Source organism: Microcaecilia unicolor, chromosome 10 (assembly GCF_901765095.1).
Source record: "Microcaecilia unicolor chromosome 10, aMicUni1.1, whole genome shotgun sequence".
Taxonomy (NCBI): domain Eukaryota; kingdom Metazoa; phylum Chordata; class Amphibia; order Gymnophiona; family Siphonopidae; genus Microcaecilia; species Microcaecilia unicolor.
Genome location: NC_044040.1, coordinates 165,702,390 through 165,725,096, shown reverse-complemented (window position 1 = coordinate 165,725,096; position 22,707 = coordinate 165,702,390). Strand labels below are relative to the sequence as shown.

The following is a 22,707-nucleotide window of genomic DNA, read 5'->3' as shown; positions in this document are numbered from 1 at the left end:
CATGCAGGCACTGACAAGAGAATGAGATAAAGTGAGATACCATGGAAAAATGGCATTACATTTTTCTGGTGATAATACCAGTGTTAACAAGGGTAAGAATAATTCAATTAAGACAAAGGTTCAAAGTAAGAATCCATGGGTGTACTTTATGGGATGACTATGCCAAATCATCTACAGTACTACAGCTGCTGGTGGTACAGTTTGAAGTCTCAAGATTTGATGCTGACAATTTATTAATTGTATTAAATGCTATCATTACCGTGACAAAAGCAGCACAGAGTCTTTTATGGTGGAGTTTTGTACTTTCACTGACAGTGAGTACATTCCATTTCTTACACATGTTCATATTGGGTGGCTTAGCTTAGAAACAGCTATCAGTCATTACTGCCACATTATGTATGTCTGAAAAAACTACTTTTTTCTGCTAATGAAAGCTGTACAAGTTTCAAGAGGTTACGCTGTGTTCTCAGGGATCCGATGATAGAGATGTACCTAATGTTCTACCAGGATGTCCTCCCATTGTTCAGAACCACTAACAAGTTTATACAAGGGAAAATCCTTGTATTTCCATGGTAAAAGATTAAAAGGTGTGTACTTTCTAGCTTTATGAGATAAAATATTGTGGTTACTGTGTTAGTCCACTTTAAAGGTAATAAATAGAAATAAAACAAAAAAAACCCTTTTTTATCGTATTCACTTAATATATTTGGGAAGCAATTCTTTAAAGGGGGTGTCTAAATGTAGGCACCCCAATGCTGTGTGGGGACTGCCTTGTCCATTGGGTCCCAAACCTGGTCCTGGAGGCACCCCAGCCGGTCAGGTTTTCAGGATATTCACAATGAATATTCATTGTGGGTATCCTGAAAAACTGACTGGCTAGGGTGCCTCCAAGACCAGGTTTGTTTGGGAACCACTGGCCTAGTCTGTAACAGCATCTGGGCACCCAGATTGGGTTATAGAACACTGTTTCCCAAGTCTAGTCCTGGAGTACCCCTTGCCAGTCAGGTTTTCAGGATATCCACAATGAATATGCATGAACTTGATTTGCATACACTGCCTCCGTTATACACTGCCTCTTTCATGCATATTCATTGTGGATATCCTGAAAACCTGATTGGCAAGGGGTATTCCAGGACCGGACTTGGAAACACTGTTAATGCGCCTAAATGTAGATGTATCTACTCATGCCAGGTCTATGTAAATGGGAGTGCCTAACTGTGTAAGTTGGGCATCCATGAGATAACCCCATGACTCAACCATGTTCTGCCCACATGTACATCCTCCTCTTAAAATTGCACACTATCCCCTGGATTCTATATATGGCTCCTGAAAATCCGTGCGGAAACTGAAGCGTATTCTATAACAATGCGCATAACTTAATTAACTAGCTAGCTAATCAGTGCTGTTTATTGGATGTTGACAAGCAATTATCAGCACTAATTGGCATTCAGATTTACATGCACAACTCGCTAAGTGTATTCTATAACATGGTGCGCCTAAATTCTAAGTTGCATAACTGAAAAGGAGTGTGGCTATGGGTGGGGTGTGGGCGTTTCTAAAATCTATGTGCCTTACACCCAATCTGCGCCTAATTTAGGCACTGGGATTTATACCAAGTAAAACGTGGCTTTCCATTGCAGGGCCAACTGTTCTCATTTAGTGTAGAGGAAAGAACAAAAATGGATTTACAAGTGGCAAACAATGGCAGCCAAGGGGCTAAACCAGGAGGTGGAGTGGTCATTTTTATAATTTGTCTTTTCAAACCAATTGTCTACCTATAGCCACCCGGGCTTTAATCACGTGAGGTAAACCTATAACTATAGGGGGCATGTCATAGCTCCGGCTGCACCTCTTTCCAAGCAGAGAATTCAAAGTGTGGGGTATGTGTCTTCCATCCAGTGTTGCCATTATAAAACTATGTTTTTTCTTAAGATTGTTTAGTTTCATTTTGTTATAGAAATACTTTGGTCAAATGATTTGACATTTGCACAGACTGGCAGAGTAATAAATAGGAGATTTAAGTTATAAAGTTGGGGTTTCCTGAAGCAGCCCTCCAGTGAAACATGATCTATGTTCCTATAAATTCGATTGAAGAGCATGTTTCACAGATTCATTAAGTTATGGTGGACAATGTACTTTTTCACAGTTAATTGTAGTGCAATGAAAACTGATGAGACAATAGACAAGTTGATCTGTGACAGTCTCTTGGCATATGAGCACTTTATTCTGCAAAAATACAAGTTATTATACCACTAAAAATATGCATACATATATGGAGCTTATGCTGAGACATACATTTTCTCCTACCTTAAAGATATTTGATCCCAAGTTATTTGTGTGCCTAAATCTGGGCTTGAGTTTTAACTGTAAAATATTTTTTCACAATAAAGAACTGTAGTTGGATGGTTCACATAGCTTTTGGTTACTCTAACCATGCTTCTAGTAAGTCCTTTTCTCCATAGCTATAGAATTTATTAAATTCCTCAAGATATTTTGTTGCTTCAACTTTTTATTATTTTCATATTTTTTAATGGAATTATTATTTTATGGCTGTCCAGATACAGACATGCCCTTGAGTTGGACTGTGACTGCACAAGGGCGCTCCCCTTGTGGTTTTCTTGGCATGATGCAGGAATAGTTTTTCCATTACCTTTTCTTTGTGCAGTGCGAGAAGCCACTATGTTGCTGTAGCTTTGGCGTGGGGTGGGGGTGGGATTGAGGGCTATGCTTGTGCTGCTGACAAAGCCTGTCAAGCATTAGATCCAACCAAGGCAATGGAGTTTTGGGTGGTTTGCTCAGGACCAAATGGCACTACTATAGGATTTGAACCTGGGTCCTCTGGTCTGCCTGCTGCTCTAACTGTTGCAGGAATTGAGATAGGAATTTGTGATGCTTCAGGAGTCAGACAGCACACACCAAAATGAGAGAGTAATCTTCTTTATTTGCCAGCAAACAAAGCAGGACATCAGTTCTAGCTCTCTTCTCTTCTCTTAGCTCTTTGTGTCTTTCTCTCAGCTCTCTGTGTCTTTGTCTCAGCTGCCTCTCTTCTGCTGTCTCTCCTGTTGTCTTCCAGCTTTCTTCCTTTCTTCTTTCTGACGTAAACTGCTTCTGCTCCTACTTAAATAGGGTCCTAAGCCCTCCTCCTAGCCTAGCCCCCTTTACTCCCAATTGGTTAAGACATTGATTGGCTACCTTGCCTCAACCAATCAGCTCCCTACAAATATCAGTTACATAGGTTCCAGACATCCTAAACTGACCTCTAACCTGGGGCCCCTCAAGCCAGACATTTGGGCTCCAGTCTCTTACATGTTATTATGATTGATTTCTCATATTCCTAGTACTAACTGCTAACTAAACTCTGGCATTCATTAAAGAGGTCAAAAGCCAATCTTAATTAATAGCATACATATCAGGTTATTACTTCCAAGACCATTCCTGCATTTTACCTATAATTAATCAAGGAGAAGAGAGCTGACTAGTTCTGACCTTTTTCACCTCTCAGCTCCATACACAGAACTAGCTAAGACCATAGTTAATTCAAAACACATGTTGGCCCCCCTTCACTGTAGCCTTAAACAGCAGACAAAGGATCATTTTAAAAGTAACACAGAGTTGAACAAACATCCTACACAGAATTATTAATTTACACAGAATACAACATATTCTAAAATAAGCATAATCAGATATATCTTATAAGATATATCTATATCTAAGCTATCTACATATTAAGCACTTCTAAATAGTATTTCAGCCTATTCTTAAACTACAATATGTCATATATCTGGCTCGTGCCTGCTTACAAAACTATTCAGTAAGCCTAATAATTTACAGATGTGCCAGCTAGCATTGGCAATTCACAAGGGACAGAGTTGCATTTCTCACTGACCTTTCCTAACCTTAGCTCGGCCAAACTAGACTCTAATTAACTCCAGCCTGCATTCCTTCACTACTTGCAGAACTGAAGAGAATTCAAACTTCAAGCTTTTAATATCATTTCTTATATATATATAATTATTTCTCAGAGTTAACACTTTCTTTGCCCATGGCTGCCTCATTCCCCCCTTTGAGACTAAAATCAGCTTATGCAGAGATAAGTCTCACAACTCAAACTCTGGAGATTATAGTGATCCTAATTAGGAATAGACTTGTGAATCACCATTACCCTACTTGTTAAGGTCCGACGGCATACTGCCGAAGCACATGAGGCCAAGAAACAAAACAAAAACCCTGCTAAAACTAAGACTATTAGGGAAATGAACAAGGGACGTATCCAGGAGGTCAATGACCACCACCAGGAGGTAAGATCTAATCCTCCTCGGTAATCCTCCACATTAAGGCTGGCCAACTGTAGGACTTTATCCATGGCATGCCTAACTACATGCGTCCTATTTATGACAATAGTACAGCACTCTGAAGAATTTAGCACTGTGCAGAGGCCACCCTGAGCTGCAAAGAGATAGTCAAGGCCCATACGGTTATATCTAGAAACTATACTTAATTCATTAATTTGATCCTGCAATGCATTGACTACCACGTTCAGCTCATGAACTAAAACATGGAGTAGGGATTGAAGTCTCCGGGTAGCCATACCTAGTTCAGTAATACCCGCTACCGGGCCTCCAATTGGAATCCAGGCCGTGGCAGAAAGGGCTACAAGTCTCTTTTTAGTCAGAGGATAAGTAGAATTAATATACTGGAGGGCTAATTCAATCGCCTCATCCTCTGTGGCAACGGAGGAGGGTAAGGACAAAGCCTCTCGCTTAGAGCGGTGCGGGGATAGTGGCTTAAGAGGAATAACTTTAGGAAAATAATTCAAGGTTACCAATACACAAAAATCATATGTGGAGGGAAGAATCATGTGGAGGACATTATCACAGAGCCAGTAATGACCAAGGAGAGGGCGACGAAAGTTCCCAATAAATGTAGGCACAGGATGGAGATTAGGATGCCCATAATGCGAGCCCCTATCCCAGGGGGAACGAAGAAGAAATGGAGACTTTGCACACCATAGGTGCCAATCCCCAATTGTAACAGACCGCTCATATGATGCAACCCCTTCATCCCCCGGGGACTTATGAAAGTAGAAAATAGGATGGGACACTATAGTCTTCTCAGTAGTATAGTTAGGAGCCAGATAATCATCTTGGTCATAATCTACAGGTATGGTAGTAGGGCACATAGGAGTACCTGGAGAAACTACCCACACAGGTTCCTCCTTCTCTAGGAGAACATTAGTATAGTTACAGGGAATGGGAAGAACAGTTGAGATGCTTCTTGTTAAACAAAACACTCCAGAAGCTGGATAGGGAGACGTAAAAACTGGCCTTAGAGAAGAGTCAGAGGGGGAAGTAGCATTATAAAAGGACCACCAAGTATAATCCTGGCTCCAAGGACCTGAACTCGAAAAGTAGGGAGGTATAAGAGCTGGGAGTTGCACAGGAACAGGAACAGCTGGGACATCTGTGGTATAAGGAGAAAATCGGGAACACACAATACAAGGGGAAGTAATCTTTGCCTGGCTAATTAGTTCCTGGACTGAGTGTAACCAAAGGTTGGAGCGAGTTGGGGTATTAGGAACAAGGAGGCAAGGAGTAGAAAACAACAAAAGCATCCAAACTACTAACATTTTCTTTCTTCCTAATCTAAAACAAATACAGCAAACTAATTAAGCAATAATATTTCAACAGTCTGTGCTAATCACAGATTACTCTCATATAATGTTCTCAGTCTTTGAGTTCTTATACCAGTTGGGATAGACCCTCAACTGACAAGGATCAAGCTCTCAAATTCCAAGAAAGCCAGAATCCGGCAAGAAAGAGTCTCAGTATGAAGCCGAAGTTCAGCCGCTCCTGCAGTATGCAGTTGACCCTTCTTTTCAGCTAGTAGATTCTTTGGTTCGGGTCAGGCGCAACTTCAATGGCTCCGCTGGATCTCTTTCTGCTCTCCACTGTTTAGGCTCCGTCTGATCCGTGCTGGGCTCAGTCTGGTCAGCAGACTTAATTCGAGACCAATGGACCCATGGAGTTATCCCTGCGACCTTCACAGCTGCAGGGGTAGAAAGCAAAACAGTAAAAGGTCCTTTCCATCGGGGCCCCAAAGGCTGGAGCTTCCAGTCTTTCACCCAAACTCTATCCCCTGGCAGGAAGGAATGTACCTGAGCCTGGAAGGGGACAGGGTTTATTTCTCTCACATAAGACTGAAGCTCAGAAATTATCTTCCCCAAGAGGGCTACCTGCTCCTGCACCTGGGCAGACCCTAAAATCCCTATGTCTCCCTTAATTCCCTGTAAAATGGCTGGGGGCTTCCCATACACAATTTCAAAGGGAGAGAGGGCTGTTCCTTTAGTTGGGGTGCATCGGAGGCGGAAGAGGGCTAGTGGCAGTGCCTGTGGCCATTTCAGTTGGGTTTCCTGACAAATCTTTGCTAGGCTATTTTTCAAGGTTCTGTTTGCTCGCTCAACCTGCCCTGAACTCTGGGGACGATAGGCACAATGCAATTTCCAGGTAATGCGCAATGCGCGGGACAGGGCCTGAAGTGTAGCTTCAACAAAGGCGGGACCATTATCTGAACCTATGGCAAGGGGCAGTCCATACCTGGGGATGACATCCCTAAGGAGAGCTCGAGCTACTTCTGTGGCTTTCTCAGTGACTGTAGGATATGCTTCCACCCACCCAGAAAAGGTACAGACCATGACTAAGAGGTATCGGAACCTACCGCTCCTGGGCATTTCTGTGAAGTCTATAACTAGGGACTCAAAGGGTGTTAGACCTCTAGACTGAACTCCTGGTGGAATACGGGGTCCCTGACGAGCATTATTCTGGGCACAGAGAGTACATCGGGCAGAGGCAGTGGCAACCAGACTATCCAATCCTTCCAGCACCACTACTCGACTGAGTAGGCGGGCTAGTGCTGTTTTCCCTAAGTGTGATAGGTCATGAGCTTGAGACACTACAGGCCAAGCTAGGTGGCGTGGCACCAGAACTCTGGTATCAGGGAGATGTAACCAGCCATCAGGTCTCCTTACTGCACCTTCTTCTTGAGCCCATTTCTCTTCCACTTGGGTATACATAGGTGTCCATTCTTGCAATCGAATTTGGAACAGGGGAGTCACAGTAGTTGCTGGGGGTCCTCGAGCAGCTTCCTTGGCCACCCGATCAGCATGGCGATTCCCTCGGGCCACTGGAGTATCTATTCTTTGGTGTCCCCTGCAATGAATGACAGCTACCTTCTTAGGGGCCCACACAGCCTCTAGCAGCTGAAGTATTTCGGGTCCATACTTAACAGGTTGGCCTGCAGCATTTATGAGTCCCTTTTCCTTATACAAAGCTCCATGAGCATGTAGAGTTGTGAAGGCATACTTGGAATCAGTATAAATGTTAGTCACCAGTCCTGCTGCTAGCTCCAGAGCTCGTATGAGGGCCACAAGTTCTGCTTTCTGGGCTGAAGTTCCTTGGGGCAGGGCTCTTGCTTCTATCACCTTGTCCTCTGTCACCACAGCATAGCCTGCCAATCGCTTGGAGTTCTCCACATAACTGCTTCCATCTGTGAAATAAATTACATCTGGGTCCCTCCATGGAACATCTTTAAGATCTGGTCGACTGGAGTACACTTCATCCATAGTTTGGATACAGTCATGATCTGGTGGTCCCTCAGATGCTGGCAAAAGAGTGGCGGGATTAAATGTAGCCACTGTTTCCAGGTGTATCCGTGGATTCTCACACAAGCTAGCTTGGTACTTAACCATGCGGTTATTTGTAAACCAGTGGTTGCCCTTATACTCCATGAGGGTAAGAACTGCGTGGGGGACTTTAACAACCAATTCTTGCCCCAAGGTCAACTTATCAGCTTCCTGGACCAGTAAGGCTGTTGCTGCAATGGCCCTCATGCAGGCTGGCCATCCTTTAGCCACTCCATCCAGCTGTTTAGACAGGTATGCAACAGGCCTCTGCCAGGATCCCATCATCTGGGTCAGCACACCCAGAGCAACCCCCTGTCGCTCATGGACATACAATGAGAAAGGTTTCTCCACATCAGGAAGGCCTAACGCAGGGGCTTGGAGTAGGGCTTTCTTTATGGCAATGAAGGATTGTTGAGCAGTAGGTCCCCATTCAAATGGTTCCTTTTCACCCCCCTTTGTGGCTTGGTAAAGGGGTTTCGCCATCAATGCAAAATTTGGAATCCAAATTCTGCAGAATCCGGCTGCTCCCAGAAATTCCCTAACTTCTCTTCTGGACTTGGGTTGGGGAATTGCAGCTACCGCTTGCTTCCTACTAGCATCCAGTCTCCGACTTCCCTGGGAAATGCAAAAACCCAGATACTTCACTTCTGACTGACAGAGTTGGGCCTTTGAGCGTGAGACCTTATAGCCTGCATCCAAGAGTAGCTCCAGCAATTCTCTGGTAGCCTCAAAACACTCTTCCTGGGTCACTGCTGCAATCAGGAGGTCATCTACATACTGGAGTAAAACTCGCCTGGAAGGCTCAGATTTAAAAGTCTTAAGGTCTTGTCCTAGGGCAGTCCCAAAAATGGTGGGGGAATTCTTGAACCCCTGTGGCAGGCGAGTCCATGTATACTGAAGCTTCCTTCCTGTTACTGGGTTTTCCCATTGAAAGGCAAAAAGCAATTGACTGGCGGGGGCCACCCGAATACAAAAGAAGGCATCTTTTAGGTCTAGTGTTGTGAAATGGGTAGCTCCAGAAGGTATCAATCCTAACAGGACATATGGATTAGGCACTACAGGGTGTAATGAGATAGTGGATTTGTTGACCACTCGTAAGTCTTGGACTGGCCGGTAGTCCTCAGTCCCTGGCTTCTGAACTGGCAATAGTGGCGTATTCCATGGAGACTGGCAAGGTCGAATAATTCCATGGGATAACAGACGATTCAAATGTGCTTGAATCCCTTCCAGAGCCTTTCTGGGAATTGGGTATTGGCGAAGATGGATTGGCCGGGCACTTGGAAGTAAGTCTACATGTACAGGAGGAATATTTCGGGCCAACCCTGGGGGATTATCTTCTGCCCATACCCCACTGACCTGAAAGCTGTCTGCCAGGGGTAGGTCAACTTGGCTATGTGACTGATGCAGCCGCCATTCTTCTTCAAGAGGGCAGCAGAAACTCAATATACCCTTAGGGCTGGATGCTGGGGGCCGAAAGGAGACTGAAGTCTGGCCATCAGAGTCAAAGGAAATTTGGGCCCTAAGCTTGGACAGCAGGTCTCGACCTAACAAAGGGATTGGACAGTCTGGCATATACAGGAATTCATGAGTGACTATGTGTGAGCCTAATTGGCATCTACGGGTTGTCAGGAAGGGCCTCCGGTTCTGCACCCCCGTGGCTCCCACCACTCGGACAGTTTTTCCAGACACAGGCGCTAATCGCTCCGTCACAACAGAATGTTCAGCTCCTGTATCAATCATAAATGGAATTGAGCGGCTCCCTATAGTTAACTTGACCATAGGTTCCTGGGAGCCCAGTTTGTAGGAACCCGGTCTGTCCTATTCGTCCCATTCTGCCATCTCGGCTATCCCGATGATGTCAGATTCAGGAGGCTCATATCTTCCCTCTCGAACTCGGCCTCGGCTTCCTCGATCTCCTGGTCCCCTTCTCAGTCCCTGGCGCCTCTGGGGGCATTCATCTTTCCAGTGCCCTCTTTCCTTACAATAGGCACACTGATCCCTCTCCAATCTTGGTCTGGGATTCTCCCCCCTTGGCCGGGATTGATTGAAGGAATCTCGGGCCCTGGCTGGTGGTCCGGGGTCCCACTTTGGCTTCCCATTAGCTAGAAGTCGACCTCGGTTAAGGGTGGAATTAGTAATGGCTGCCGCTAAAAGGTCGGCCTTCTTCTGCATCTTCCGGTCAGCCTCTCGGCGCACCTCCTGATCTCTATTAATGAAAACCTTGGTTGCGATCTCAATTAGCTGGGTGGTATTCATCCCTGCGAATCCCTCCTGACGCTGCAACTTCTTCCGGATATCTGGCATACTCTGGGCCACCAATGCGCTATTCACCATTCTCTGGTTTTCTTGGGCTTCAGGGTCAAATGGGGTGTATGTTCTGTAGGCTTCAATTAGTCGCTCTAGAAAGGCCCCAGGGGATTCAGTTGCCCCTTGGAGAATTTCAGAGACCTTTGCCAGATTAATGGGCCTCTTTATGCCTTTCCTCATACCTTCCAGTAAGTCCCGGCAATAGCCAGACAACAGTTCATAGTGCTGCCCATCATTTGGATCCCAAGCTGGAGCTGCGCGAGGAAACCGAGCTCTAACCCACCCCTCTAGGTCCGGTGTCCTCTCGGGAGCACGCTCTCGCGTGATGGCCTCAGCATTTTGCAAAATCTTCCGCCTCTCCTCAGTTGTGAAGAGGGTCAGGAGAAGTTGTTGACAATCAGTCCAGGTTGGGTTATGGGTGGCCATAATGCTAGTCACTAGGTCCACCACTGCCTGAGGCTTTTCAGTATAAGAGGGGTAATGCGTCTTCCAATTCAGGAGATCAGTGGTTGTGAAGGGTACATACTGGTAGGCCTGTGCCTGTATAACCTGACCCTGATTATTAGGATCCGGTCGAGTGGTAGTTACCTGACGAAGTGGCAGAACTCTCGAGGAGGTGGGAATGGAACCTGAGGTAGAGCTAGGAGCTACCCTCCTATCATGCTCAAAGGTGATTGCAGCAGGTCTAACCCATTCAGTGGAGGTGTGTTGAACCCCTGAGGGATGGGGAGGGGTACTCATAGACTGAGAGGTGGTCACAGGTGAGTCAGTCCATTGAAAGGGATGCCGGGCCCCTAATGAGTGGGTAGGGGTACTAGAGGGAGAGGCTGGGCTGTCAGGAGTTGAGGAGTCAGGGAGTGGAACCCAAAACGGGTCTTCAGAGGTTAACAGGAGAGGATTTGGCACAGAAGGGTAGAGGCCAGGTGAAAAGTCCAACCTAGGGTGTGGCAGGTTTGGCACAGGAGGGGAAGAACTATCCGGAGAAGCCTGTGCTGGAGAGGCTTGGGCTGGGCGGCGTGGATCTCTAGGGGTGGCACGGAACCCCAACAATGGGCCATAAGGTGGTGGCTCAAGGTCTGAGGGGTCATCAGAGAGTATGGGTTTCTCAGACAGGGTAGGGGCGGAAGCCACCGATTGGGTGGTAAGCTTCCTGGGGCTCTTTCCCTCTTCTAGTTTAGATTTTCTAATCTTTCTTTGAACACGGCCTAACATGAATTTTACTGGGGATCCCATATAAGTTTTCAACCAGGAGGGAGGGTCAGTCACAAGGCTGTCCCAGGAATCTATATAAGGGAGTTGTTCAGAATATTCTGATTCTCCTACTACTATGCTATAGACCTTCCGGATTACTTCAATATCTAAGCTGCCACTAGGGGGCCACCCCACTCCCATAGATGGCCACTCAACTTCACACAAGGTTCTTAAAGTACTTGAGCTTAAAGTCTGTCCATAGTCATTAATTAAAAAGCCTTTCTTGAAATTTCTAAGCATACAATCTAGGGGGGTAACAATTTGTCTAGATGATGTCCCACCCATAATGCTTACAGTTACAACACACAAAAAGGGAGGGAATTTTTGAGAGTGCAGTAAGGGGTCCGCACTCTCGAGACACTAGGTAGACAGACAACAATCGCTTCCTTCCGTTGCTGACCAATTGAACTCGCGTTAATTGGAAATGCAGCTATAAGAAGTCCGCACTCAGTTAATCATTCACGCATCACACATTCCATACAGAAAATCCCACCCAACAATTTCAGATTTCTCAAATACAGATAAGCTCAAGCGTTTTCGCTTCTAGTCCCCGCGACTAGAAGGTACTAGGGCCTTTGCTGAGAATTGATCAGATTCTCCTTCCTCAATTTTCTTGAGGGGCTGGTTTACAATTTCCTAGCTAGGATTACAATACAAAATACAGAATACATACCCGGCGAATGTTCTCCAGTCAGTTGGGTGCTGGGATTAATGCAGGATTCATGATCCCACCGCTGCCACCAAGAATTGTTGCAGGAATTGAGATAGGAATTTGTGATGCTTCAGGAGTCAGACAGCACACACCAAAATGAGAGAGTAATCTTCTTTATTTGCCAGCAAACAAAGCAGGACATCAGTTCTAGCTCTCTTCTCTTCTCTTAGCTCTTTGTGTCTTTCTCTCAGCTCTCTGTGTCTTTGTCTCAGCTGCCTCTCTTCTGCTGTCTCTCCTGTTGTCTTCCAGCTTTCTTCCTTTCTTCTTTCTGACGTAAACTGCTTCTGCTCCTACTTAAATAGGGTCCTAAGCCCTCCTCCTAGCCTAGCCCCCTTTACTCCCAATTGGTTAAGACATTGATTGGCTACCTTGCCTCAACCAATCAGCTCCCTACAAATATCAGTTACATAGGTTCCAGACATCCTAAACTGACCTCTAACCTGGGGCCCCTCAAGCCAGACATTTGGGCTCCAGTCTCTTACATGTTATTATGATTGATTTCTCATATTCCTAGTACTAACTGCTAACTAAACTCTGGCATTCATTAAAGAGGTCAAAAGCCAATCTTAATTAATAGCATACATATCAGGTTATTACTTCCAAGACCATTCCTGCATTTTACCTATAATTAATCAAGGAGAAGAGAGCTGACTAGTTCTGACCTTTTTCACCTCTCAGCTCCATACACAGAACTAGCTAAGACCATAGTTAATTCAAAACACATGTTGGCCCCCCTTCACTGTAGCCTTAAACAGCAGACAAAGGATCATTTTAAAAGTAACACAGAGTTGAACAAACATCCTACACAGAATTATTAATTTACACAGAATACAACATATTCTAAAATAAGCATAATCAGATATATCTTATAAGATATATCTATATCTAAGCTATCTACATATTAAGCACTTCTAAATAGTATTTCAGCCTATTCTTAAACTACAATATGTCATATATCTGGCTCGTGCCTGCTTACAAAACTATTCAGTAAGCCTAATAATTTACAGATGTGCCAGCTAGCATTGGCAATTCACAAGGGACAGAGTTGCATTTCTCACTGACCTTTCCTAACCTTAGCTCGGCCAAACTAGACTCTAATTAACTCCAGCCTGCATTCCTTCACTACTTGCAGAACTGAAGAGAATTCAAACTTCAAGCTTTTAATATCATTTCTTATATATATATAATTATTTCTCAGAGTTAACACTTTCTTTGCCCATGGCTGCCTCATAACCACTAAGCATCTCCTCTGCTTCACTTTCTAGTAGCAGCAATATGAGGTAGTTTAAAAATATTGTTCCCAGAATGCCTGGAAGTTTAAGATTTTGCGAAGGACCAGTATAGAAAACTAATTTAGACTTATTTCCCCTGCCTAAATGCCTGCCTCTGATGCACAGAAACAAAAAATAGATCGCGTAAAGAAACAGTCAGATTTGAAAAACATATCGCTCAGTGGGACTAGTCTTTTAAGCACACCGAAACAAACGAAAATAAAACCGAACCGCAGATCACACGCCTCCATCCAGTCCAGACCAGAAATAGGAAGCAAGTGCCAGAGGTTTGATTGGCTGATGCCGAAATGGGGCTTGGTCTTGGAACGTAATGTCGTCCTCGTCCAGTTGGAGAAGTTTGATGTAATAGAAAGCAATTCAGAGACGTCTACATCAATGCCTGTATAATTGTTTTGCGAAGAGAAGCAGCTCTGCTTCGACGTCCCCCCCCCCCCCCCTCGATCTTCTTCTAGTAAACTTGTCACTGTGAGTGACAGGAAAGCATAGATAGCTAGCGAAGCAGTGATAGGTGCGTGCGTACGATTAGGCGCCGCGGCCATCCCTCACCCTTCCAGAGCCGGTGGGAGGTTATAGATTAAGACCAGGAGACGGTACGAGGCTATCTAGCCCATTATATGGGTTGAATCCAGTAGGCGGAGTCATAAGTACACCCAAAAACAATAGGAAAGAATAGTAAAAGATAATTAGAAATAACGGCTGCCTATGCGTGGTCCATCTGTAAAACGTCAAAAGCTGTTCCAGTTGGATAGGCAGTGCCTTAAAAGATGAAGGACTGTATCTATATAGATAGATAGATAGATAGATGGAGGACTGTGTGTGTGTGTGTGTGTATATATATATATATATATATATATATATATATACACACACACACACACACTTATTTGAAAGCGTCCCATATGTAGATATAAATATTGTGAAATCAAAACTGAATATCACTAAAACAGCATCAAACATTATTGTAGCTGGTGGAAACAGCACTAATAAAGGGTGTATTTTGTGCTTATTTTTCTACATTGTTCTATACAATACAGTAATACATGGCCAAATTTTAGTGTGGATATCCTGTTTACTGATGGGTTCATCTTACGGTTACCATACGTCTGGTTTTACCCGGACATGTCCACTTGTTGAGGACATGGCTGAGCAATCGGGTGGGTTTTGCCATCCTGCCCATTTGTCCAGATTTGCGGACAAACGGGCTGGATGGCAGGCGGCCGGCCCTAGAGGTGTCCTCCCCTCCCTTTACTGTACTGCCCTGGTTTACTTATATTTTGTCCTTGTGATGACTTATACTGTGGTTACTTAATAATACTGTGTAACTTCACCTTATTATTTTGTTTAGCTTTTTAAGGTTATATTATTCACAACTGAATTTTTCAATACTGAATTTTTATAAAAAAATCAGCATTGAAAAATTCAGTTGTGAATAATATTTTATTTATTTATTTATTTATTGCATTTGTATCCCACATTATCCCACCTCTTTGCAGGCTCAATGTGGCTTACAATACATCATGGGTACTAGAAATAGGAGTGCATATACATTAGGTTTACAGAAGATTTGTGTTACATGGTGGTGAATTATATAATGGTGTTAAAGCAAGAGACATTATAAGACAGTGCTAGAAAGCAAAAGACATTATAAGACAGTGTTAGAAGTTCAGAAGATTATACAATTGCATGTTTATCTTTGTGATATATAACCTTAAAAAGGTAAAAATAAATAAATAAGTAAATAACAAATTAAATAGTATTCACAAGGTGAAGTTACACGGTATTATTAAGTAACCACTATAGATTGGGATTAATGTTCATTTGTTGAGTGGTTAAATTCTAGTAGTTTGGAAAGCAATGATTTATACTGTGCCAAACTGGAAATACAGTGAGACAGAATAACAGAATTCAGTAACATCCAAAACGTATTAATTAACATTATAATTGTGTTTGCATTTGGGTAATAACTGAGAAAATGCTGTTGAAAACTGACTTGAAGAAATAAATGTGTATCACAGAATTAGAAAATGTTGGCACATTTAGACTGATTCTGGACTTCTGCATGAAGGTAGCTCTGCCCTCATCATTTAGTATCTTTCTTTTAAATAGTAGTAATACACAATAGTAAGTGCATTTTTATAATATACCACTGCATTCCACAAAACAAAAGGAGCAAGTTCTCATAAACCATCTTTCTCTTTTGATCTAAGCACAGGAAAACAAATTTAAATGCTCACAGGTTTCAACCTAATTGAAGCTTAATGTGGGATATAACTGCCATAAATAAATAAATAAATAAATAAATAAATAAATAAATAAATAGATAGAAACTCTGAATATTGAGTACCTGTCAAATGACACACTGATTATGATTTATAAAAAAATTACTACTCTACCTATGAAAAGTTATTCGTTATTATACTTCCTCTGTGTACATCCGTATGCTGCACAAACTGGAATGTTTGAAAATATAAGTGAGATTAAATAGAAATGCTACCAACAATAAAGAACGACAAAGTGGATGCAGCAGTTCATATGTTTGTTTGCTTTGTTTTGAGTGTATGCAGAACGACGGCTGCGCGGGGAAGGGGAAACATAGATTAACCTAAGTGGCTTCAACTTTTCGACGTCATGCCGTCCTCCTGGTCTCAATCAAACCTCCTTGGTGAGAGCTGGTGGCCGGGGTCCTCTTCCTGGGTGATGCATGCTGAGACTGGAGCCGGGTGGAGATAGTCATGCCGACTGTCAGTGTGAAGCGAGACCTACTCTTCCGGGCCCTAGGCAGGACTTATAGTGAGTAGTGTCCCCGAGATAAGATACTCTTCCAGCTGCAGCCGTGCTTGCCTGTCCTTGTAACCTCAAATATCGCTTCTCAGTTAAATCTTCACCGGGTTCTTTAACTTTCCCTTTGATCCTACACTGTCTTTTCTCCGAGCGTTTCTGCTCCTCCTTGCTGTTCTAGGGTAATAGTTACTGTTATTTGTATATGAGCTCTTTTGGTCTAGCTGCGTTAATAATTTTTTTTTGTGGTGGGGGGCAAAATTGGACGCTGTAATAACAGCCTTAATTTAATTACAGCTGATGAAGAGTTTGATGAACTGTGTTTTGAGTTCGGCTTAGAACTTGATGAAATTGTAAGTACTATATTTTCATTTCTTTAAAAGTAATTTCATAATGCTCATGGAGCATTATTGCTTGTATTGCTGTTTCTTCCTATTCTGTTACTGCTTCAGATGGCTTAAAAGACCATTGTGCACCAGACACCTAGCACTAGAGAAGGAGGTTGTTATATGTAGTTTTTGTTTCCTGGATTAATTTATTTCCATTTTTTTTGGCATTGAATGCTTGAGTACCTCCAGCTTCCATGGCACCAGGCGAAAGTAATGTCTTTTAGGTGATTTGATAAATTATTGATAAATAGTCCCAAAAATTCAAAATTGCAGGGGTATAGAAGATATTAAACAAAACCTATTGTTGAAAATCTTCACATCAATTGCTCCTCAAATAGGTATGAAAACAACTGTGAACTGAAGCTTCAGAGGTGACTCATTTCACCCTAGGACACTGCCTAGTGTGTTGCTAAAATCATCATTGACTTCAATTAAGCATCCATAAGTAACTCAACTCACAAACATAAATACATTTTTGATATAAGATTTTTAATCTCAAAAATGATTCATCGATGATCAGGCCCTCCAACCTCACCCATGCGTAGCACTAGGTGAGATGTTAGTACTTTATAGGACCATACCCTGATGCAGCTATGCAGAACATGAGTTGGAGGGCCTGGTCATTGAAGAATTATTTTTGAGATAATTAAAATTTTGATATGACTGTTAGTTTGTGAGTTGTTACTATATAAGTACTGTGGACCAGTGGCGATCCTAGGTCGGCTGCCACCCGGGGCGGATTGCCACTGCGCACCCCCCCCCCCCCCGGGGTGCAGCGGCGTCTATCCCCCCAGGGTGCAGCACAACACCCCCCCCCCCCCCGGTGCCTTCTTGGCTGCTGGGGGGGGGGGGGGTGCCGCGTGCCTGTCGGCTCCGCTGGCTCCCTGATCCCTCTGCCCCGGAACAGAAAGTAACCTGTTCCGGGGCAGAGAGAGCAGGGAACCAGCGGAGCCGACAGGCACGCGGCACCCCCCCAGCAGCGTGCACCTGGGGCGGACCGCCCCCCCTTGGTATACCACTGCTGTGGACACTTAATTGAAGCCAGAAATGAAAATGGCGGAAATTGGTTAAAGCACTGCATCCCTGATGAAGTCTACGGGTGAAACGGGCCCCGTTGGGAACAGATAAGTGCGCTGCATGCTGCATAAGATTTTTTTTATATATGAAGTTATGTATCAGATTTTTTTGAGAAATAATTGGTAAAATGAATAATAAAAAATGTGTTGAAAGGGGTTTTTTTGGCCAATGATATATTGAGGTCTAGTGGGTACAGCTTTGAATGAGCCCTAATTGAGCACTAACGGAGCATTTCACAGACCGGTCCGCTAGGGTGCTGTATTACCACGAACTTCTGAGGCATTTTCCCTTTCTTTTTATAGAATCGTTTGAATAAGCTGTTTGGCATCAGTCATTTTATCCACTTTGGGTTTGGGGGTTTTTGCTATTATATATGTGGACAGTGAGTCAATTTTGTTAAGTGTTTAATCTTTCAAACAACCCTAAAACAAGAGGACGTTCCATGAAACTAACAACTAGCAGATTGAAAATAAGTTGCTACCAGAGAGCATAATCAAAGTGACTAATATAGTGGAACTCAAAAAGGTTTGGAAGTTTCTGGAGAAAAAGTCCATAAAAATTATTAGCCAGGTAGACTTGAGAAAGTCATTGCTTATCCCTTGAAATAAGCTATGAGAACTTGAACTACGTTTTGGAATCTGTTTGGATGCACATGACCAGCTCTGCCACTGGCAGAGGTAGGATGCTAGACTCAATGGACCTTGATTTAACTCAGCATGGCTTCTCTTATATCATTATGTCTCAGGTTCCCAAACCTGTCTTGGGTTGACCCCCAGCCCATTCCATTTTCAAGATATCTATAGTGAATATGCATGAGAAAGATAGGCATCTAAGAGACAATGCATGCATAACTATCACATGAATATACATAGTGGATATTCTGAAAAATCAAGTGGCTGAGGGTTCCTCAGGACAGGTTTGGGAACCTTTGTCTTATGTAAATCATGTTGGAGGGAGAGGATGATATAAATAATCCAGAAGTATTATGCCTCCAAGATGCGCTTCGGAGTGTGAGTGCAAAACTTGACTGGACAGAGCATTAGTTGGGGGGGGGGGGGGGGGGGGGGGACGTGGAGGGGACAGGAGCACAGGCCTGATGAGGGAGCTTATTGGGCTGAAAATGGCCCACAGTGTGTATGTCTGAGACTCCTGTTCTAAGCACATTAGCTGATGTGTTGATTAAAACATAATATGATGGGAGAGTGAAGGTCTATCTAGTCTGCCTTGTTTCCTTTCTTAAATGCAGTATCATATGGCCGACTTAATCTCAGGATTTAACTTCACTTCCTGGGCACTAATGACTCTCTGGGGTTGAAGCAGAAAGCTACATGGTAGAGCTGAGTGTGTGACTTGTAATATGAGGTTAAAGTTGTGCCATGCAGAAAGCTAATTTTATGCACACAGAATTTGTGTGCAGGTTCAGTGGAAAGCTCAGCTTCTTGTGTGCATGTCTGAAGAAAAATAAAGTGTCAGCACACATCTGCGGCAGCTGTTCTGCACATAAATATTAGCCTCACAAAAATTTCAAGTGCAACATTTTCAAATAAGTGCTGGCACTTCTGTTTTTGTTCAGACACGTGCACATTGTTGCTTTTATCCTCCAATCTGTGTTTTCAAGTTACAGATACTATTCTGGCTGGAGAAAAAAGAAAACCAATGTATTTTAAATCGCAAAAAAGGGCATGGCATCCTTTCAATCAACTCTAGTACACTGCCCTGAACCTGACAAAACTTTTCTTGCATTGTGCTCACATGAAAAGCCGCTGTTTTCTTCTGTGCATTGCAGCGGAATACTTAATAGTCTCAACATTATTCATTTTAATGGTACGTGCACCGGTATCTTCTGTGCAAGTATATCCGCGCTCAACCCCTTTCTGCATTGTTAGGTTAGTAACATGCGCGTAGAAGCCATGGTAACCACATGGTTAAGCTCATGGTTGCTTTCTGCATTGGCCTCTTTGTGCCCAACCCATGCTTTAGTGATTTTCGTTATTAGTTTACTGATGCTGTGTGGATCGGGCCGACCCCATGCCACTGACTTTGTGCTGGTGTAAATACAGAGTTTTTTATGATAGTCTCATCAAATCTTCATGTCAGTTTCCTGCTTTGAAAAGGAAATTTGGGGCCTGTGTGGCCCACCTCTGTCCACTGCCTGTGACTGGGGAGGCACCTATTGTCAGATTGTAGTTTTATGTTGCGATGTTCCCTTAAACAGCTGTTTCCTGTCTCAGTTTATAAGATTTTTCCAGTGTGATTTTCTTCATTAATTGTCTGGCTCTGTTCTAGACCTCTGAAAAGGACATAATCAGCAAGGAGCGAGGTGATAGGAACGCAGAGGGTGCGTCCGAAGTCATTCTCTTCAAGATCGATGTTCCTGCTAACCGCTATGATCTTTTGTGCCTGGAAGGATTAGTGCAAGGACTTCAGGTCTTTAAAGAACGGTACTGGAACTCTGAAGTTGTATTCTTCTGTGGTACTACCAAGCAGAACTGGAGTTCTTGGGAATGTTCTTTGACATTCACTCTACTGTTTCCGTGACTCTATCACTGTCAGTTGCTTGATAAACTGCGCAGGCCGGTGTGCTGTGGCTGCTCCTCCAGATGTGCCTCAGGAATCCCCTCCAGGTCATAGGCATCACACTACTAGCATCCTCCTCCCCTCCCTTGGGACTTTCTCCTCGCTGCCGCAATTCTACAAACTTGGCAGTTGCCAGCAGCTATTAAAACAGGCCTTCCCCTGGTCCTGGTTCGACTTCCTTTTGCCATATGGGAGGATTGAGAGAGGGAAAGCTTCCAGATGGCCAGAGGAAGCCTGTTCTAATAGCTGCTGGCAACCACAAAGTTTATAGAATTTGCGGTGGAGAGGAGAGGGAGGCTTGTGGAAGGAGGAAGGTAGGAAAAGATATTGAACCTGTGGGAGGCAACGGGGGTGGTGAGGAGGAGAGACAGTACCACAGAGGAAAATGAGTGAAATGTTGTACATATAGGGAAGGAAAAAGGGGAGGCAAGATAGATTTGAGAAGGAGGCAGAGAAATTGAAGAAAGCTGAACATGAAAGATCAGTGCCAAACAGACACAGGGCAGGAGCTAAGAAAAGAAATAGCAAATGGAAAGGAGGCCCTGGAAAAAGAGCACAGACAGAGGAAAACAGAACCAAAGATTGGGAACAAGATGATTGGAATAATAGTCACCAGACTACAAAAGTAGGAAAATTATTTTATTTTCAGTTTAGTGATGAGAATTTCCATCTGTCGGCTTATTTTGCATTGTGCAGGAGGACATGCATTTCCTTTTATTTCTCTGCTGTTGCACAACATGCAGAGTCCAGTATTTCTTTCAGGTTTTGTCCGCATGTTTTTTTGTGGTTCCCTATTTTGTATCAGGTGAGAGTCATGTTCTGCATCTGCAACTGAGGTGAAGGATTCTGCTACTATGTGGTGTCTATGTAGGAATCTGTAACAGTCCATTTTGTTCTGTTTTCCAATAGAAGGTATATTGGTGTTCTAATGTACTTCAGTAGCATAATTAAATGGAATGGATCTTAGCAGGGGTGGGTGTGTGGGTGTGTGTTAGATTTCAGTGGTGTACCTTGACAATTTTTGTGCTTTGTAAGTATGCTGTGAGATGAAGAAGGTTGAAAATCATTGGACTAGAGGATTAATTATTTACTAACAGTAACCTGTTACAAATTCATTCAATGTGGCCCTCTGCCTTCCCAGGACTTTTGTACATTTTGTAGCAGAGAGTGCCCCCTAGTGGTCAGAGTTGGAACAGCACAGACTGAGGAATAATAAGTTTGTAGGCTGAGCATATTATGTAGAGAATTATAAGAAACTAGTAAAAAAGGCCCATTTCTGTCAGAAATGAAACGGGCGCTAGCAAGGTTTTCCTCGGAATGTATGTTTGAGAGAGAGTGTGATAGACAGAGAGTGTGTTAGAGACAGTGTATGTGATAGAGTGTGAGTATGCGCCCCTCCCCCCTCCCTTTATGGTCTGAGGCCCCCTTTCACCCCCACCTTTCTGGTCTTAGGACCCCCTCACCCCCTCCCTCCAGCCACCCCTGTCCACCGACCCTCTCCGCTGCCCCCCCCTGCAGCCACCCATGTCCAGCGACCCTGCTCTCCCCCTGCCCCCCTTCAGCCACCCATGTCCAGCGACCCTGTAGCCACCCATGTCCAGCGACCCTGCTCTCCTCCTGCCCCCCCCCCCTTCAGCCACCCATGTCCAGCGACCCTGCTCTCTCACTTGTCCCTCCTTCATCCACCCAGGTTGTGTAACGAAATCTTCTGGGCAGGCAGGAAAGATCCCCAGTCCTGCCTGCCCGCTGCTGGTGCTGACGCTCCCCCACTGCTGGATCGCTGTTGAAAATGGCCGCCGAGACTTCTGCTGAAGTCTTGGAGGCTGTCCTTGTAAGGAGGGGGAGGAGGGTCGCTGTACATGGGTGGCTGCAGGGGGGGCAGGGGGAGAGGAGGGTCGCCGCTGGACATGGGTGGCTGCAGGGGGGGAGGGGAGGGTTGCAGGACATGGGTGGCTGGAGGGGGGGGGGGGCAGGGGAGAGGAGGGTCGTTGTTTGATGCTCTGCTCCCTGCCACTTGGAATCAGCTGTTAGTGACGTCAGCCTGGCTACAGAGCATAGCTCAAGAAGGAGGCATGGACACAGGCAGTTCCCGATTAGAATGTTGGTGGTGAGAATTATTATATAGGATAAGTATAGATTATTGCTTTCAGTTAACTAAGCAGCATTGACAGCCCCTGGGAAGAAGTCTGTCATTGTACCTAGTAATTGGACTTGGGGTTCATGAGGCAGGATTCCAGAAGTCGTCCTTTTACGTGACCACTGACTAAGGAATAACAAGTTTGGAGGCTGAGCATATTATGTAGAGAATAATAAGAAATAGTATAGTTCATTGCTTTCAGTTAACTAAGCAGAATTGACAGTCCCTGGGAAGGAGTCTGTCGTTGCACCTAGTAATTGGACTTGGGGCCCATGAGGCAGGATTCTAGAAGTCGTCCTTTTACATGACCACCGACTAAGGACTGCAGCAACTGAGCTAAGTTAATTGGGATGAGTGTCATAAAATTGGGGAAAAATTCATGGGTAATTGTAAATGAAGGCTAATGGCAATGTAGCCCAATAAGAGGCTATTTTTGATTGCTCTGAAAATCCAAAGTGCATCAGGCAATGGCTGAACTTCAAAAATCAGTTTCTGTTATTGTAATCCTT

The 22,707-nt window shown here is 44.1% G+C and overlaps 1 protein-coding gene across 3 annotated transcripts in view; it reads left to right on the top strand.

The window, feature by feature from the left end:
• Nucleotides 1-15,903: 15,903 nt before the first annotated feature.
• The window catches only part of FARSB (phenylalanyl-tRNA synthetase subunit beta), a 119,412-nt gene continuing 112,608 nt past the window's right edge, over nt 15,904-22,707 (top strand). Inside the window, exons 1-3 of one of the 3 annotated variants that reach the window (XM_030216610.1) lie at nt 15,904-16,030; nt 16,316-16,371; nt 19,771-19,925. In XM_030216610.1, coding sequence (XP_030072470.1) covers nt 15,973-16,030; nt 16,316-16,371; nt 19,771-19,925 — 269 coding nt within the window. In that variant the 5' untranslated portion in view covers nt 15,904-15,972. The other 2 variants (XM_030216611.1, XM_030216612.1) reach the window with 2 other exon arrangements.